At 43.8% G+C, this 18043-nt stretch overlaps 2 protein-coding genes and 1 long non-coding RNA gene across 3 annotated transcripts; all 3 read right to left on the bottom strand.

Annotated features, from left to right (window-relative positions):
- Positions 1 to 1435: 1435 nt before the first annotated feature.
- LOC306825153 (uncharacterized protein) lies at positions 1436 to 16620 on the bottom strand. The gene is made up of 3 exons (XM_079345718.1): positions 16415 to 16620; positions 3229 to 3674; positions 1436 to 3034 (listed from the first exon to the last, which is right to left on the bottom strand). The coding sequence occupies exons 2-3, from the start codon at positions 3419 to 3421 to the stop codon at positions 2247 to 2249; spliced, it is 981 nt and encodes a 326-aa protein (XP_079201844.1). The 5' UTR covers positions 3422 to 3674; positions 16415 to 16620; the 3' UTR covers positions 1436 to 2246.
- On the bottom strand, positions 5375 to 5876 carry LOC306825653. The gene is made up of 3 exons (XR_013779302.1): positions 5834 to 5876; positions 5638 to 5747; positions 5375 to 5525 (listed from the first exon to the last, which is right to left on the bottom strand). It is a non-coding gene; the product is annotated as an uncharacterized lncRNA (long non-coding RNA).
- Positions 9762 to 16415, bottom strand: LOC306825859 (uncharacterized protein; the record flags this gene model as incomplete). The annotated part of the gene is made up of 9 exons (XM_079346813.1): positions 15980 to 16415; positions 13933 to 14534; positions 12090 to 12192; positions 11404 to 11550; positions 11083 to 11276; positions 10914 to 11005; positions 10726 to 10799; positions 10298 to 10392; positions 9762 to 9896 (listed from the first exon to the last, which is right to left on the bottom strand). Exons 1-9 carry the CDS (start codon positions 16170 to 16172, stop codon positions 9762 to 9764), a joined length of 1635 nt encoding a protein of 544 aa, XP_079202939.1. The 5' UTR covers positions 16173 to 16415.
- Positions 16621 to 18043: the final 1423 nt, after the last annotated feature.

Here is an 18043-nt window from a genome sequence, read left to right on the forward strand (position 1 = left end):
CTAAATGGTTTCTCTCCTGAGTGAACTGCCGAGTGTCGCCTCAGATCTCCATTTAGTGCAAATGTTTTACCACAAACTGAACAGCTAAATGGTTTCTCTCCTGAGTGAACTGCAGAGTGTCGCCTCAGATGTCCATTTAGTGTAAATCTTTTACCACAAACTGAACAGCTAAATGGTTTCTCTCCTGAGTGAACTGCAGAGTGTCGCCTCACAAGTCCATTTAGTGTAAATCTTTTACCACAAACTGAACAGCTAAATGGTTTCTCTCCTGAGTGAACTGCCGAGTGTCGCCTCAGATCTCCATTTAGTGCAAATGTTTTACAACAAACTGAACAGCTATATGGTTTCTCTCCTGAGTGAATTGCCGAGTGTCACCTCAGATTTCCTTTTAGTGGAAATGCTTTACCACAAACTGAACAGCTAAACGGTTTCTCTCCTGAGTGAACTGCCATGTGGGTCTTCAGACTTCCATTTTCTGTAAATCTTTTACCACAAACTGAACACTTGAAGGGTTTCTCCCCTGTGTGGGTCCTCATGTGTTTAACAACAGCTGATTAGGAAGAAAACATTTGTTTACAAAGTGAACAGCTGTTTTTTTTTGCAATTCAAACGTTTCACTCCTGTTTGGATTCCTTTTTTTTTTTTTTTTTGTTCATGATGTTGTTATTCTGTTGTTTATGCATGTTTGTTGTGCGGGTTAAGGTATCTTGGTTCATGTTTAACACATTATTTGTCAGACTGACTCTGACTGGCACTCCTTCCTTTAAGACCAGAACCGTTACAAGTGCTGTGTGCAAGTGTTTGTACAAACCAAAACACTGCTCCAACTAAGATGGACATTTAATATGATCATACAGACGTGAACAACTTCACCTGTTTGTTTTAAAGATCAAATAAAAGCCTCCTCTTCTTTTCTTCCTTCTGTTGACGTGTTTATTTGATTGTGTTTCATATTTAAAGGGACTGGTACAAAAACTAAAGAATATTAAATTATGTTGCACACAACTTCTCACTGTTATTTATCATTATTCTACTTTTGATTTATTTCTGGCTTCAGCATTTTGAACCAAATGTACATGTGTGTAGAGGCCTGGCTCATATCAATATATTGAATTTCAGTAGTTGGGTGTGGAGGTCATCAGGGCATGGATGTGGCTTAACCAAGGAGACTTTGACATGTGGCTGCAGGAGCTGGGGATAAACCTACCAGTGATCCACGGCTGCCCCTGGCTGCATGAACATCCAACGGTTGTCTCAGAGCTCCATTTTGTTTGCAAATCCTGTACTGCAGAGGAAACACATGTAAGGACTATCTTCTGTGTATCTCTTCTCTTGGAAATATTTTTTCACAAACAGAGCAGCTGAAATATTTCATGAAGCACTCTGTGAGTGGGTCAGTAAATATCAAGACCAATTTACAAAACAAACAAAGAAATATTGCAAACAAGACTTTATTTTATGTTTGGAACAAAGTTTTTTTTTTTTTAACATATAAAGCAAAACAAATACGACATATTTGTAAATCATTTTTTAAAAACTGTTTCAGAATGCATAATTTATTTGATCATGTGACTTTGTCTGCTGAAAATATCAAACTGAAGACGTATTTTGGAGTCTGTTATGTGTTTTTTTTATCTGAACATCGTTAAGATGTGTCTGACCTTTTCTGATAGATTCCTACAGGAATTAATTGGCATTACAGACATTTTGAATTTTCCTTCTTTCACAAACAAGCATGTGACGTTTGGAACAATCACGTTGAGAGACCGTTTTTATAAAAATATGAACAACTCAATGGTCTTTCTCATGAGTGAACTGCCAGGTGGTGTTTCAGAGTTTTAATGTGTGCAAATCTTTTACCACATACTGAACAGCTAAATGGTTTCTCTTCTGCATGAACTGCAATGTGGGACTTCAAATGTGCATTTCGTGCAAATCTTTTACCACAAACTGAACAGCTAAATGGTTTCTCTCCTGAGTGAACTGCCGAGTGTCGCATTAACCCTCCACTTAGTGTAAATCTTTTACCACAAACTGAACAGCTAAATCGTTTCTCTCCTGAGTGAACTGCCGAGTGTCGCATCAACCCTCCATTTCGTGTAAATCTTTTACCACAAACTGAACAGCTAAATCGTTTCTCTCCTGAGTGAATTGCAGAGTGTCGCCTCAGATGTCTATTTAGTGTAAATCTTTGACCACAAACTGAACATTTGAAGGGTTTCTCCCCTGTGTGGGTCCTCATGTGTTTAACAACAGCTGATTGGGAAGAAAACATTTTTTTTACAAAGTGAACAGCTGTTTTTTTTGCAATTCAAAAGTTTCACTCCTGTTTGGATTCCTTTTTGTTTTTTTGGTTTCTTTTGTCCGAAGCTTGTAGCACATTCAGAGGAGCTGACTGATATTTTAGCTGTATTACATACCACATTACTCACAGGTACATCTTTGTTTTGCACAGGGTTTAAATCTTCCTGAGGATTCCTGGAGCCCTCCAAAGCCCACCTTGTGTCATCTGTCTTTGATTCAGAGTGTGAAGGGTTGTCAGGAGTATCTGGTATGTCTTTGCTTGGCAGAAGTTTTAAACCTTCCTGAGGTTCATCTCTCTCCTCCCAATCACCACTGTCATCAGTATCAGATCCAGAAAAGTCTGAAGTCTTGTCAGGAGTATCTGGCTGTAAATGACTGTCTGGATTAAAGTCTCTGCCTGGTTCTGCTCCTCCACAGTCCTCTCCGTCAGCTTCTGTTTTTATATGCTGTGTGTCTCTGCTCTCTTCACTTTGGTTTTCATGAAGCTGTGAGGACTGAGGTTTCTCTTCGTCTTCTTCTTCCTTATTCACAGGGAGAAGTTGGAAGGTTAACATGCTGATATCAAACTCCTCTGACCCCTGAAGCTGCTCTCCTTCCTGTCTGCCCCACAGTTCCTTCTCTTCATCTTTAATTTGTGCTGAGTTTGGTGGCTCGCTCTGGTCCAGTCTAGGGCTCAGATCCTGCTGCTCAGGTGAAACCTCGTCTTGACTCACCACCAGCTGCTGCACATCTGTGAAAACAGTGAAATGTATACAGTTATAAAAACCTGAATTTACTAATCAGATGAAACCACTGAGAGCACTACTTTATACAGGGTATGCACGAGATGTTTCAGTGGGCGGAGTCACGAGTGACAAAATCAAACAAACAGGTAATGTTCACATTTGACTGGAAATAAAAAAGCATAAAAAACCAAAACAAAACCTAATCTGTGGAGGCAGACTCTAGGGTTGAAAGCAGCATCCAGCAGGTGAAGTTGTTGCTTCATTTCCCGTTTTAATCGACGGATTTCCTCCTCATATTCTGCTTTTGTTCTTTCAAACTGCTCCAGAATCTCTTCAGCAGCTGCAGACAGTCTCTGCTCGGTGAAAGCTCTCAGCAACTCAGCTTCAGACATTTTAGAAAAATCGCGGCAACTTCACTCCTCAAAACTCCGTTTATATTTCAAACTGACGTTGCTGAGCCGTTACCATGGTTACCTTAAACATAGATGTCTAAAAAAGCCCCCTTTCCACATAGCAGTCCGGTACGGATCAGTGCAGTTTGGTTCGGTTAAGCCTGATCCTGTTTGTTTCCTCAGCCACCCACGTGTAAGCCGTATGCTATGTATGATAGCAGCTAACCGCTAACTGCTAACCGCTAACCGCTAACTAAACGCTGGAAGACATCAAGCAGTTTATCCACTTTGTCACTAGCATGTGGATCTTTATCCCAAAACTTAATCCAGCTTTGTTTCAGTGAAGGCTGTGTGCCTCGAGGAGAAACAAACAGACGTAAACGATCACCGTCTGTGGTTCTTCTTCTTCCTCTCTTAGAGTTCCGGCAGGCTGTACACTGTGAAGTGTAATGCTGCCCTCCACAGTCTCGGAGTGTATAATTATTTCAGATCTTTTGATACAGGCCAGTAGCGTGCAAGAAACAAAGAATTTCGCCTGCAACACATTGGGCATTTATTTCCACAGAAAATATGGACTTCAATGAGAAGGATGAGAGTCCCAAGTCAGATAACTCCCTGAATAACTGACTTCTTTCATTCTTATAATTACAACACACAAACACAACATGTCGGACTGTTTCTTCCTGTCCACATTGACACAGGCCATCAGGATGTTTACCTATTACCTTTAAGTAACAGGCTAGAACACAATATCCTAACCTCAGCCTAGTTAAAACCACATCGTCCTTTCTGCTTAATTTCAGCAGAAGCCTTTTCCTTTTAACTGATGGTTGCAGAGAGAAACAACGCCTGCCCTTTTGCTCTTCATCCCATTCTCTCTGCCATTGACACTCTAACTTTTCTTTACATATACTATAACATTCACTCTTTCCAAGAGGAACATTCATGTCAATACTCTGTTTACTCAAAGACTCTTTTGCAAGCTTGTCAGAGATTTCGTTTCCCTTTTTTTTTTTTTTTTTTTTTTACAGTTGTAACACAGGAAGTGACAAATCTTTCAACCAATCAGCGGACTGCAGTGTTTTCGGTTCGGCTCGAAAAAATAGCGCCTGTGTTTCCTACGAAAATTCGCCTCCAGGATTTTTGCATTGGATTTTGGATCATTGCAGAAAATAATCTCTGTGTCAAACACACGTTTCTGATGTGTAGCTGTTTAGTTCAGCGGGATAATCTTCATAGATAAACATGATTTATATGAAGTTTGAAGAGTTAATGCAGCTGAGAGAAGTAAAAAGCTAACGTTATGCTACAAGCTAACTACACCACGGTCAGTTTGTAATGACGTCTCGACTGTTATGCTTCATCAATCTAATCAGCGGATTTGACAAGATAGCTAAATGTTAGCTTAATGAGATGAAGCCTCATGAGGCATTGATCCACTTGAGCCAATTGGTTCGAGAAAGGGTTCATCTCACGAAGCTTCATGTGCACACGAAACCACCTACTGGCCAGGTTTATAATTGCAGGCAGCTGTATCTTAACCTATGATCTTAACCACATAATGTGTGATGCATTGAATTTTTGTGTCTGTTATGGCTCTTGAGAATTACAAAGAAATGTATGACCAAATAATTTCTCTACATAACTGATCACATATGTGTATAATAAAGTATTTTTACATTTTTTCTGTGTGTACATTTTCAAAATATTGTAGTATATATAAAACAGGTTGTGTAGTGTTTTTCTGTCACTTTAGGAAAATGGCATGGCCTTAAGCAGGCATAGGACAGTTAAAGTGCTTGTGGAACTAGGAAAAGGGCACTGAACATGCTTGTGTAACTTGGACAATGATGTACAGAAAAGGGGAGATTTTATTCATTTTTATTCAGAAATAACAGTTTCTCAGCAGTTTTTGGTTTTAAGCGATTCCTTTTTTTTTTTGACACTCCAGCCTTTGAAAACACCCTTTCACAGGGTACAGAATAATTGGGATCCAGTTTGGACACAAATGTCCTGAATCCAACGTCATCCACAACACTGAAGGGCTGTGTATCCTTCACTATCATGGAGACCAGGGCTTCATCCAGCTCTTGTTTTCTGGTGGCTGGTCAAATGAGAATAAATACAGTGTCTGTTAATTGTCTTTATTTGCACAATAAACAAAAGTCAACATGGAAAAATTATTATAGCGCGTTTATAATATTGTAATGATTTACCTTAAGGCTCCAGTTGCCTCCTTATTCTCATGCAAGGCACGGTAATGCCTTAGCATGGATGAGGTGTTGTTATTGTACCCCAACTCCTTGGAACACAATAAACACCTCACCTTTGAATAAAATAACAAAGTGAATGAAAATGCAGTTCTTGATAAGCAAACCTATTTGGTCTGAAATAATGTTAGATTTAGCTTACCTTGTTAGGAGTTATCAAATCAAAATGTTCCCACACAGGGGAAAAAAAATCTGAACCACTTCCCGAAGCAGTCACGTGGTACAGCCGGGCAGCGAGGCTTCAGACGTCATCATTTTCGGCTCCTCCTCTAAAAGAAGCAAGCCTTGATACGCGCTTCGCCGAACCGCCCCCTCGATTACTCGACACACGCTTCAAAGCCTCGGCACATCTTGTAACATCACTACTTAATAAGTTGTTTATTAACCTAATATTTGCAAGAACACTGAAAAACAAGACTAGAGGCTGTAAGGAGGATTAGGGAGAGAGTTCCCGGCGTGATGACGTTTAATGTCTGTGACAACCACTGTAGTTTCAGTGAGCTACTCGTTAGCAACCGCCTTTTAAAGTTTGTGTAAAAACCTTAAAATTCACACGTGGGGTCTTAGCTAACGTAGTTTATCTCGTCTAACAAAACGTCAACATCTCTTCAGCTTGTGTTAACCACAGACCTTATTTCAGGCGTCTAAACACAAACCCATTCAAAATCCTCATTGACTTTTAGAGTTAGCAACCCATGACGCTAAAATGCTAACTCACATCCTGGTTTAAGGACTCTAAACTATGCCAGTCTATTTTTGGCACCCGAACGGAAGGGTCCCAAAAAAAGTGGGACGGTACGGAACGGTTATTTGGGAAACTTTCCCGGGATTAGTGTATGGAAATGCTGCAAATCGGCGTCCATTTGCGTATGGACCGTATGGAACTTCTGTATGGACGTTGTGGTTCCCACTAAAACTGTGCGCTGCTTCCCGAACAACAAGCCCTGGATCACCAGCGATGTCAAGGAGATCCTTAACAGGAAGAAAAGGGCATTCAAGGAGGGAGACCAGGCAGAGCTGAAGCGTGTGCAGGGGGAACTCAAGGTCAGACTCCGAGAGGCAAAGGAGGAGTACAGAAGGAAGGTAGAACAGAAGCTGCAACTGAACAACATGAAGGAGGTCTGGGAGGGCATGAAAACCATCACAGGCTGCAAGAAGAAAAACAACAACGCAGAAGACAGGGATCCTGAGAGAGCAAACCAGCTCAACTTGTTTTTTAACAGGTTTGACTGCTCCGTCGCTGCAGCCAGTGCCTGTCCCCCCAGCACCCCTCTACACACCCCCTCCCTCCCTCTCACTCCCCCCACACCTCCAAAACACAATCTCCAGAGACAATCCACCCCCCCCCACCATCACCAGAGACCAGGTGATGGTGAAGAGACTCCGCCCCAGGAAGGCAGCAGGCCCGGACAAGGTGTGTCCCAGGATGCTAAAGGCCTGCTCTGCTGAGCTGGGGGAGCCACTTCAGCATGTCTTCAACATGAGCCTGCGGCTTGGGAAGGTTCCTGTGCTCTGGAAGACCTCGTGCCTCACCCCGGTCCCCAAGAAGAAAAACCCCAGTGAGCCAGGCGACTTCAGACCAATCGCTCTGACATCCCACGTTATGAAGACCTTTGAGCGGCTGCTGCTCCAACACCTCAGACCCCAGGTCCAACACGCACAGGATCCCCTGCAGTTTGCATACCAGGCAAAGGTGGGCGTGGACGATGCCATCCTCTATCTTCTACACAGGGCTTACTCACATCTGGACAAAGGGAGCAGCGTGATGAGAATCATGTTCTTTGATTTCTCAAGCGCTTTCAACACCATCCATCCCCTCCTACTGAGAGACAAGCTGACCGAGATGAGGGTGGACTCGCACCTGGTAAGGTGGATCACTGACTACCTCACAGAGAGACCACAGTATGTCAGACTGAAGGACTGCACATCTGACACTGTGGTCAGCAGCACCGGAGCACCACAGGGGACTGTGCTCTCCCCTGTCCTGTTCACCCTGTACACCTCTGACTTCCAGTATAACTCTGAGCTCTGCCAAATGCAGAAATACTCGGACGACACTGCAATAGTTGGTTGTGTCAGGGATGGACAGGAGGAGGAGTACAGGAGCCTGATTGAGGACTTTGCGACGTGGTGCAGTGCCAACCATCTGCAGCTAAACACCTCCAAGACCAAGGAGATGGTGGTGGACTTCTGAAGGAACAAACCACATCTAGAACCTGTTTCCATCGGGGGGGTCTACGTGGAGGTGGTCAGGACCTACGGGTATCTGGGGCTGCAACTGGATGACAAACTGGACTGGTCGCCTAACATGGACACTACCTGCAGGAAGGGACAGAGCCGTCTGTACTTCCTGAGAAGGCTGGGGTCCTTCAACATCTGCAAAAAGCTGCTGCAGATGTTCTACCAGTCTGTGGTGTCCAGTGTCCTCTTCTACGCAGTGGTGTGCTGGGGAGGAAGCTGCAAGAAGAGGGACGCAGCACGCCTGGACAGACTGGTGAGGAGGGCCAGCTCTGTGGTGGGTACAGAGCTGGACTCACTGGTGACAGTGGTAGAGAGGAGGACTCTGGACAAAATGCTCTCCATCATGGACAACACACACCACCCTCTGCACAGCACCTTCACCGGTCAGAGGAGCATGTTCAGTGACAGACTGCTGTCACAGTCGTGCTCCACGGACAGACTCAAGAACTCTTTTGTCCCCCTATAGGCCATAAGACTGTACAACACTTCACTGTCACGGCAGGGAAGAAGCACACGGTGAGCCCTGGACTCATTTTTCACTTTTTTCTCTTCTTTTTTTCTCACTCCTCATCTGCACTGCTGACCTCAGAGTCATCCTCCAGTTGGACACTTTAATGCATATTGATAGTTCAGCTCAACACATCTTCGACGTCTGAAATAGAAATACAGGAGACATACCTTCAGACTGAGTTAGAAGCTAAAACGTCCTGAGAAGTGAACCCAGTGACTAAACCACTTTCTCTCCAGCAGAAACCTCTATGATTGTGAGAACTGTGTGATTCTAGACTAAAACAAGTACACTTTGTTTTGTTTATCAGTGAGATGAAGAGACTGCCAGTATTGTCTTTAATAGTTTAAGTACATTAACAGTACAAAATAATACATTATTTAAATACTTAAACTACTGTAAGTCCTGATTTCATGTCCCCACCAAAGTCAAACCTACACCCTTGCTCAAAGTGGATAATAAAGTTATCACTCAGTGTTTCATCATCACAGGAGAGCCAGTTCATTAGAAGTTTTTATGAAGTTCATCTGACCAGCAGAGGGCGCAATAACACAGCAGATACTCAACCCTTCTGTTTCCTTTGTGAGCCGCAACGACTAGGTGTGTGTGTTGTGTATAATTAAAGTAATTTGAGACACAAATGATAAAAAGTATACTATATAAAGAAAGTTTTATTTACATGTACAAACCTCAAAAATACAAACATAAACATGCCAAGAACACAAATACACAACATACATGACGTTTAAATAAAAGAGTCGCTCAAAGAACGTTTTCAAACACACACTCAGTTTTATACATCTAAAGAAATATATACATGAATGTTTGTTTTCAGGAATAGGTTTAAATAAAGGTCAAAGCTGGTGTGAGCGACTCGTGGTTTTTTCTAAGCTGCAGGTGTTTCAGACCGGGTTCGGGTTGCTGCGTGTTGACGAGGCGGGTTCGGTGAAGACGGTCTGACAGATCTGATAACACATGCGGTTCTCTGCTTCGTATGCCGCCAGACACAAATCCATCCACGGACGCCGCTCACCTGAGGACACAAACACACCTGAGGCTGTGAAAGATGGGATGAGGGGGCGGGGCTAAACCCCTGGACTGCTCGCCAGCCAATCACAGGGCGGCTGATATATACAGACAGACGACCAGTCACACTCTATTAAGGCCGCTCTGTCATATTTTCCCTTCTCTCTTTCCTTGAGGTCACGTTGTTACCTTCACTGTGTGTCGAGCTCCAGGTTTGGGGTAGCCATAGCAACTAACTGACGAGGCTCTGTCCTTCTTGTGTGTGTTGAACTTAACACTCCTCTATGTTTTCTTTTTACAGATGAATATATTTAAAATACTTGCCCGTGGCGGCCCCCGGTGGACAGAGGAAGCTCATCGTTTGACGGATGCTGTTCTGAGCCTCCTGATTGGCCGCGGCGTCTTCTGCTGCCACACCGAAGAACTCCTCCTGAATATGGAAACAAAGCGCTGACATCATCTCTGCTCAGAGAGCTCGCACGGGACAGACGAAGACTAAAATGAACGGCGAGGGCCCGAAGGGGTCCAAGCGCTGATTCTGACCCGTTAAACTGGAGCAGCTTCTGGACGGCGTCTTTACGCCACCTCTAATATCATGTGACCCAGAAGCGACCATATTTGGACCAACGTTGTTAAATGTCTCTTTTAAAGACTTTTATAGATTTCTGTTTTTTTTTTCTGCAGCTGGTCGAGTCGCCCCCTGCTGGCACTCAGAGGTAAAGCACGTTCAAGCACTTTCACATTCGCCTCTTTTTTAATTTTTTTTTCTTTAATACTGATTAATTTGATGCATGCTGAGCTTTGGATTCTGATGGCGATGAGAAAACTCACAGCGTCTCTCCACAGGAAGACGTCCAGCGTGTCCGTCGAGTCCTGCAGCTCGAGCTTCATCAGCAGGACGAACTGCAGCAGCTGCACGCCGAGAGCTGCAGAACACAGACGGTGACGTGTGGTCAGTTTATTCATCAAATATAAATAAATGTAAAACAATTTAAAAAAAAGAGAAAAGGAGTTTTTGTGGAACTTGAAGAAGTAGTCCTGCGTGAAATGTGTAAAAACTGTTCGACATCTCGTCAGTTTCTCACAAATTGGCGGAGCAGCGCTGCGTGTGTTTAGATTTCAGAGTGTGTGTGTGTGTGTGTGTGATCACCGGTTGTTTTCTCTGCTCGCCATGCTTCCAGAACGCCTCAACACAAAGATGTAAATTGGTCGACACGGTTGATGTGAGGTCGTGGCGGAGGAGCTTCGTTACGTCTCACCTTCTGCTACGACCTTCTCGTCGATCGCCGCGGCACATGGTTCCCTCACTGCGACCTCGGAGCACCGCTGACACCTGAAAAACACACACACACACACACACACACACACACACACAGGAAACGTTGATCCTCGGCTCACAGATCAGAGAGGAAGCTCACTGATTGGTCCTTTTAAAAGTCATCTGTACCCATAGTATATCTTCCTGCCTCTGAACAGGAACGGTGCCGACAGGTCGAGTAAAGCCATCTGACCTCCCGATGACATCACAGTTACGATATTCTGAAAGCTGGACGCCAGGCAGCTCGTTTCCTCCAGAGTTGAACCTGGAGGAGTTGAACCCCCCCCCCCCCACTCACCTCCAGGTAGGGGATGATCCTGCACGAGAACTCCCCCAGCAGCCAGTTCTTGGTGAGCTCGTGGAACACCACGAGCGGCAGGCAGAAGAAGATGACGACGAAGTCCCAGAGCGCGAGGTTGGCCAGCAGCGAGTTGGAGATGCTCCTCATGTAGTAGTTGTGACACACGATGCACATGACCGATGATCCCCACGCTGAAGATGACGGCGGCGAAGATCGTGATCGCGTATGCGCCGTAAGACTCCGCAGTGACCGGATAGAAGGGGTTCTTCACCTGCTTCCGCCTGGGCCGCGTGTCCACCGGGGTGAACGGTGTTAAACCCGGAAAGTCCGGAAGTGAGTACTGCTCCTCGTAGTCACTGGTGTTCAGTGTGAGGGGGAACTCTGCCTCTTGTTCTTGCGCCATGGCTGCAGGCAGAGCTTCCCGTGAGTCCTTGGGTGGCTCGCTGCGCTTCGACCTCCTGGGTACTGTGTACCGTCACCAAAGAGTCCAGCTTCAAGCCGACCACAGAGCCGACCCGCCTGATCAGTTTGTCCAGTCTGGATGTGTGCTGTTTGGATATGCTGCCCCCCCCAGCATACCACGGTGTAAAAAAGCACGCTGGAAACCACGGACTGGTAAAACATCCCCAGCAACTTGCTGCAGATGTTAAAGGACCGCAGTCTCCTTAGGAAGTACATCCTGCTTTGTGTCTTCCCGTACAGGTGGTTGGTGTGTGTTGTCCAATCTAGTTTAAGTACATTCCCAATTGTTGTCCAATCTAGTTTAAGTACATTCCCAATTGTTGTCCAATCTAGTTTAAGTACATTCCCAGTACAAAATAATACATTATTGAAATACTTAAAATACTGTAAGTCCTGATTTCATGTCCCCACCATGTGTTATGTGAACCAAATGTACATCTGTGTAGAGGTCTGGTTCATATCAAAATATTGAATTTCAGTAGTTGGGTCTGGAGGTCATCAGGGCATGGATGTGGCTTAACCAAGGAGACTTTGACATGTGCCTGCAGGAGCTGGGCATAAACCTACCAGTGATCCATGGCTGCCCCTGGCTGCATGAACATCCAAGGGTTGTCTCAGAGCTCCATTTGGTTTGCAAATCCTGTACTGCAGAGGGAACACATGTAAGGACTATCTTCTGTGTATCTCTTCTCTTGGAAATATTTTTTCACAAACAGAGCAGCTGAAATATTTCATAAAGCACTCTGTGAGCGGGTCAGTAAATATCAAGACCAATTTACAAAACACAACCAAAGAAATATTGCAAACAAGACTTTATTTTATGTTTGGAACAAAGTTGTTGTTTTTTCACAGATAAAGCAAAACAAATACAACGTAGTTGTAAATCATTTTTTAATAACTGTTTCAGAATGCAGAATTTATTTGTTTATGTGACTTTGTCTGCTGAAAACATCAAACTGAAGAAGACGTATTTTGGAGTCTGTTTTGTGTCTTTTTTTTATCTGAACATCATTAAGATGTGTCTGACCTTTTCTGATAGATTCCTACAGGAATTAATTGGCATTACAGACATTTGAAATTTTCCTTCTTTTACAAACAAGCATGTGACGTCTGGAACAATCACGTTGAGAGACCGTTTTTATAAAAATATGAACAACTCAATGGTCTCTCTCATGTGTGAACTGCCAGGTGGTGTTTCAGAAGTTCAATTCGTATAAATCTTTCCCCACAAACTCAACAGCTAAATGGTTTCTCTTCTGAGTGAACTGCAGAGTGTCGCCTCAGATCTCTGTTTTGTATAAATCCTTTACCACAAACTGAACAGCTAAATGGTTTCTGTTCTGAGTGAACTGCAGAGTGTTGCCTCAGATATCTGTTTTGTGTAAATCTTTTACCACAAACTGAACAGCTAAATGGTTTCTCTCCTGAGTGAACTACCAAGTGTCGCCTCAGCCGTCCATTTAGTGCAAATCTTTTACCACAAACTGAACAGCTAAATGGTTTCTCTCCTGAGTGAATTGTCGAGTGTCGCCTCAGATGTCCATTTAGTATAAATCTTTTACCACAAACTGAACAGCTAAATGGTTTCTCTCCTGAGTGAATTGTCGAGTGTTGCCTCAGATGTCCATTTAGTGCAAATCTTTTACCACAAAATGAACAGCTAAATGGTTTCTCTCCTGAGTGAACTGCCATGTGGGTCTTCAGATTTCCATTTTCTGTAAATCTTTTACCACAAACTGAACAGCGAAGTGGTTTCTCTCCTGTGTGAACTGCCATGTGGGTCGTCAGACTTCTATTTAGTATAAATCTTTTACCACAAACTGAACAGCTAAATGGTTTCTCTTCTGGGTGAACTGCAGAGTGTCGCCTCAGACTTCGTTTTAGCGGAAATGTTTTACCACAAACTGAACAGCTAAATGGTTTCTCTCCTGAGTGAACTGCCATGTGGGTCGTCAGACTTCCATTTAGTATAAATCTTTTACAACAAACTGAACAGCTAAATGGTTTCTCTTCTGAGTGAACTGCAGAGTGTCGCCTCAGACTTCGTTTTAGTGTAAATCTTTTACCACAAACTGAACAGCTAAATGGTTTCTCTCCTGAGTGAACTGCCATGTGGGTCTTCAGATTTCCATTTTCTGTAAATCTTTTACCACAAACTGAACACTTGAAGGGTTTCTCCCCTGTGTGGGTCCTCATGTGTTTAACAACAGCTGATTGGGAAGAAAACAATTTTTTACAAAGTGAACAGCTGTTTTTTTTGCAATTCAAAAGTTTCACTCCTGTTTGGATTCCTTTTAGTTTTTTTGGTTTCTTTTGTCGGAAGCTTGTAGCACATTCAGAGGAGCTGACTGATATTTTAACTGTATTACATACCACATTACTCACAGGTACATCTTTGTTTTGCACAGGGTTTAAATCTTCCTGAGGATTCCTGGAGCCCTCCAAAGCCCACCTTGTGTCATCTGTCTTTGATTCAGAGAGTGAAGGGTTGTCAGGAGTATCTGCTATGTCTTTGTTTGGCAGAAGTTTTAAACCTTCCTGAGGTTTATCTCTCTCCTCCCAATCACCACAGTCATCAGTATCAGATCCAGAAAAGTCTGAAGTCTTGTCAGGAGTATCTGGCTGTAAATGACTGTCTGGATTAAAGTCTCTGCCTGGTTCTGCTCCTCCACAGTCCTCTCCGTCAGCTTCTGTTTTTATATGCTGTGTGTCTCTGCTCTCTTCACTTTGGTTTTCATGAAGCTGTGAGATCTGAGGTTTCTCTTCGTCTTCTTCTTCCTTCTTCACAGGGACAAGTTGGAATGTTAACATGCTGATATCAAACTCCTCTGGCCCTTGAAGCTGCTCTCCTTCCTGTTTGCCCCAGAGCTCCTTCTCTTCATCTTTAATTTGTGCTGAGTTCGGTGGCTCGCTCTGGTCCAGTCTAGGGCTCAGATCCTGCTGCTCAGGGGAAACCTCGTCTTGACTCACCACCAGCTGCTGCACATCTGTGAAAACAGGGAAATACATAAAGTGCTAAAAACCTGAATTTACTAATCAGATGAAACCACTGATAGCACTACTTTATACAGGGCATGCACGAGATGTCTCAGTGGGCGGAGTGACGAGTGACAGAAAGCTCATAGTGGTGTCAGGAAGCAGCACATGGCTTTATGTCTTTTCTGTGATGATAGATAGATAGATACTTTATTGATCCCGAGGGAAATTCAGGGCATCCAGTAGCTGTATACAGACAGGACACAAGACACAGGACATTGGTTACAGTACAAAGCATCGTTACAATGCACACCCGCTGTCCCCCCTCCCCTCTCTATACAATAATCCCCCAAACAAGATTTTGCAGCCCCTATGTGACTAAGAGTAAAGGGGACCTCGGGGCTCAACGATCCATCACTCCACATCGATGCTTTGATTGGTTGAACAAAGATTCAATAGAATCGGTGTAAACATCAATATATGACATCATTTTTACAGATGTGCCTTTAATTTGAAATTCAAGTCAAAATTCAAGTTCAGTGTTTATTAACAGCTTGTTGCTCTTTTTGTGTGACTCAATCAAACACACCGACAGTATCGTGACAGCTCTCTCTGTGGACGTGTGGTCATGGCGTTTTTATGCACAAACTATCACATAAGCTGAGTCCCATTCCAGCAGCCGCAGCCTTCGTGGGCTGCGTTGTCAGAACGATTGCGTCACACCGGTGTGATAAGTGCCGTCCCAATTCAGCGGCTCCTTCGAATGCAGCCTTCTTTTCCCCGATTTGGAGGCTCTAACGGTTGGGTCCTTTGCAGCCTTCCCTTCCCATGATGCATTTCCCGCATAGGACATTTAACATGAACATTAACAATGGAATCCTTCAGCCTGACCTGCTAATATGCTGACGATCTCCTCACTGTGTCAGGGCCTTTAAAGTCCCTGGAAGCCTGTTATTTATGATCTTATGTACACAACATTAACTCTCTTCAAGTGTCAGAGATGACGTCTTCACCGTTTGTTGAGATTTGGTCATTTTGTAACTGCTGTCTGCGGACATGTGGAGCTGCACAACTCGAGTGGTCAGCCTGCAAATAACACTGAAAACGGCCGTAATCCGTACGCAGTCCCTGGAGGAAACAGTGACATTCACAGAGCCGTGTTTGAACCGACAACTTTTCTGACTTTGGTCAACAGGTAAAAGGCAGCCATGACACCACCCTGGCTGATTGTAGGAGACGAAAACAAACATTGGTATCTATTTGACAAGCCCCTCCCCCTCAGCTTGTTTCTTCAGGGTCAGATGGTGAAATTTTGGTTCAATATATTTGATCAACACAGTGACATTCACACGATCCTGCAACACAAATATTTCTCGCTCGTAGGGAAGTCAATCAAACAAACAGGTAATGTTCACATTTGACTGGAAATAAAAAAGCATAAAAAACCAAAACAAACCTAATCTGTGGAGGCAGACTCTAGGGTTGAAAGCAGCATCCAGCAGGTGGCGTTGTTGCTTCATTTCCCGTTTTAATCGACGGATTTCCTCCTCATATTCTGCTTTTGTTCTTTCAAACTGCTCCAGAATCTCTTCAGCAGCTGCAGACAGTCTCTGCTCGGTGAAAGCTCTCAGCAACTCAACTTCAGACATTTTAGAAAAATCGCGGCAACTTCTCTCCTCAAAACTCCGTTTATATTTCAAACTGACATAGTTGAACCGTTACCATGGTTACCTTAAACATAGATGTGTAAAAAGCCCCCTATCCACATAGCAGTCCGGTATGGATCAGTACAGTTTGGTTCGGTTAAGCCTGATCCGCTAACAGCTAACAGCTAACTGCTAACAGCTAACCGCTAACAGCTAACCGCTAACAGCTTACTAATATACTCAACAAAAGGAGAAAAACGCTGGAAGACATCAAGCGGTTCATCCACTTTGTCACTAGCATGTGGATCTTTATCACAAAACTCAATCAAGCTTTGTCTCAGTGAAGGCTGTGTGCCTCGAGGAGAAACAAACAGACGGAAATGATCACCGTCTGTGGTTCTTCTTCTTCCTCTCTTAGAGTTCCGGCAGGCTGTACACTGTGGGCCTTTCTCAGTTCCCTTATTTGCACCGAGTCATCGCACCATAAGGGACGTTCCAGTTCCCTTATTGCATCAAGTGTCCTCCAAGTTGTCTCCTCCACTTGCGTCTTAGTCCCGCCCACCAGAGATGCACGGAGGAAATGAAGCCGAGGAGAGAGGACCGAGGAAATCAGCTTTAAGACACATGAGACGTCGTTTCCTCGACAGCGTCACATGACGCGACATCAGCTGATCACGTTCAGCTGTCAATCAGCCGAACAGCTGTTTATGTCCACACACACACACACACACACACACACGCACTGTATTATTACTAATCAAACACACACAGTTACAGTGTTTAGTGTCTTTACCTGATAAAAAAAAACACCTGAAGAACAACCTGCAGTCTACTCATAACCAAAAGGACAGTTTCTACTGACTAAAAGATTTCATTTTGAATTGTCTATAATTATTGATTATTATTAAACAGTTTGGACTGAACCTAGCCTGTATTTAGACAACCAACTCTGTATTTTATAAACGGATATTTATGTGTCAGGATACTGAAAATGATTGATTAGAATCTAAATGATGAAACGTTCAGAAGATAAATAAGTGAGAATATAAAACGGACTCCTCTTCGTCAGACTCTTTTTAATCCCAGCTCATCACAGAGCGACTCTTTACAAACTCACTGATGTTCATCATCTGTTTAAATGTCCCACGCTCCGTTTAGCCTCTTTTTAATGTCCGTCTTTTCTCCCGTATTAAACTCTGCTCATGTTGAGAAGTTTCACTGAAGTCTGATCCTGTGCAGCGTCCAATCAGTGAGTGATATACGAGAAGGGGGCGTGTCTGTCAGTGAAAAGACTTCCGTGAAGTCAGCTCTCGTGTCTCCTCGGTCATCGCTCCTCGGATCAGCCCCCTCTCTCCTCGATCCTCTCTCCTCCGTTCGCTATTAGAGCTTTGGGACGATCCTCAACATGGCGGCTTTGGAACTACTTCTGGTTCGGCCGAGGACCGAGGACCGAGGAGACTGCAAATAAGCAAAGTGAGACGTACCCTGTGAAGTGTAATGCTGCCCTCCACAGTCTCGGAGTGTATAATTATTTCAGATCTTTTGATACAGGCCAGTAGCGTGCAAGAAACAAAGAATTGCGCCTGCAACACATTGGGCATTTATTCCCACAGAAAATATGGACTTCAATGAGAAGGATGAGAGTCCCAAGTCAGATAACTCCCTGAATAACTGACTTCTTTCATTCTTATAATTACAACACACAAACACAACATGTCGGACTGTTTCTTCCTGTCCACATTGACACAGGCCATCAGGATGTTTACCTATTACCTTTAAGTAACTGGCTAGAACACATTATCCTAACCTCAGCCTAGTTAAAACCACATCGTCCTTTCTGCTTAATTTCAGCAGAAGCCTTTTCCTTTTAACTG

This window comes from Symphodus melops (genome assembly GCF_947650265.1).
Source record: "Symphodus melops genome assembly, chromosome: 6".
In the NCBI taxonomy this organism is placed as follows: Eukaryota; Metazoa; Chordata; class Actinopteri; order Labriformes; family Labridae; genus Symphodus; species Symphodus melops.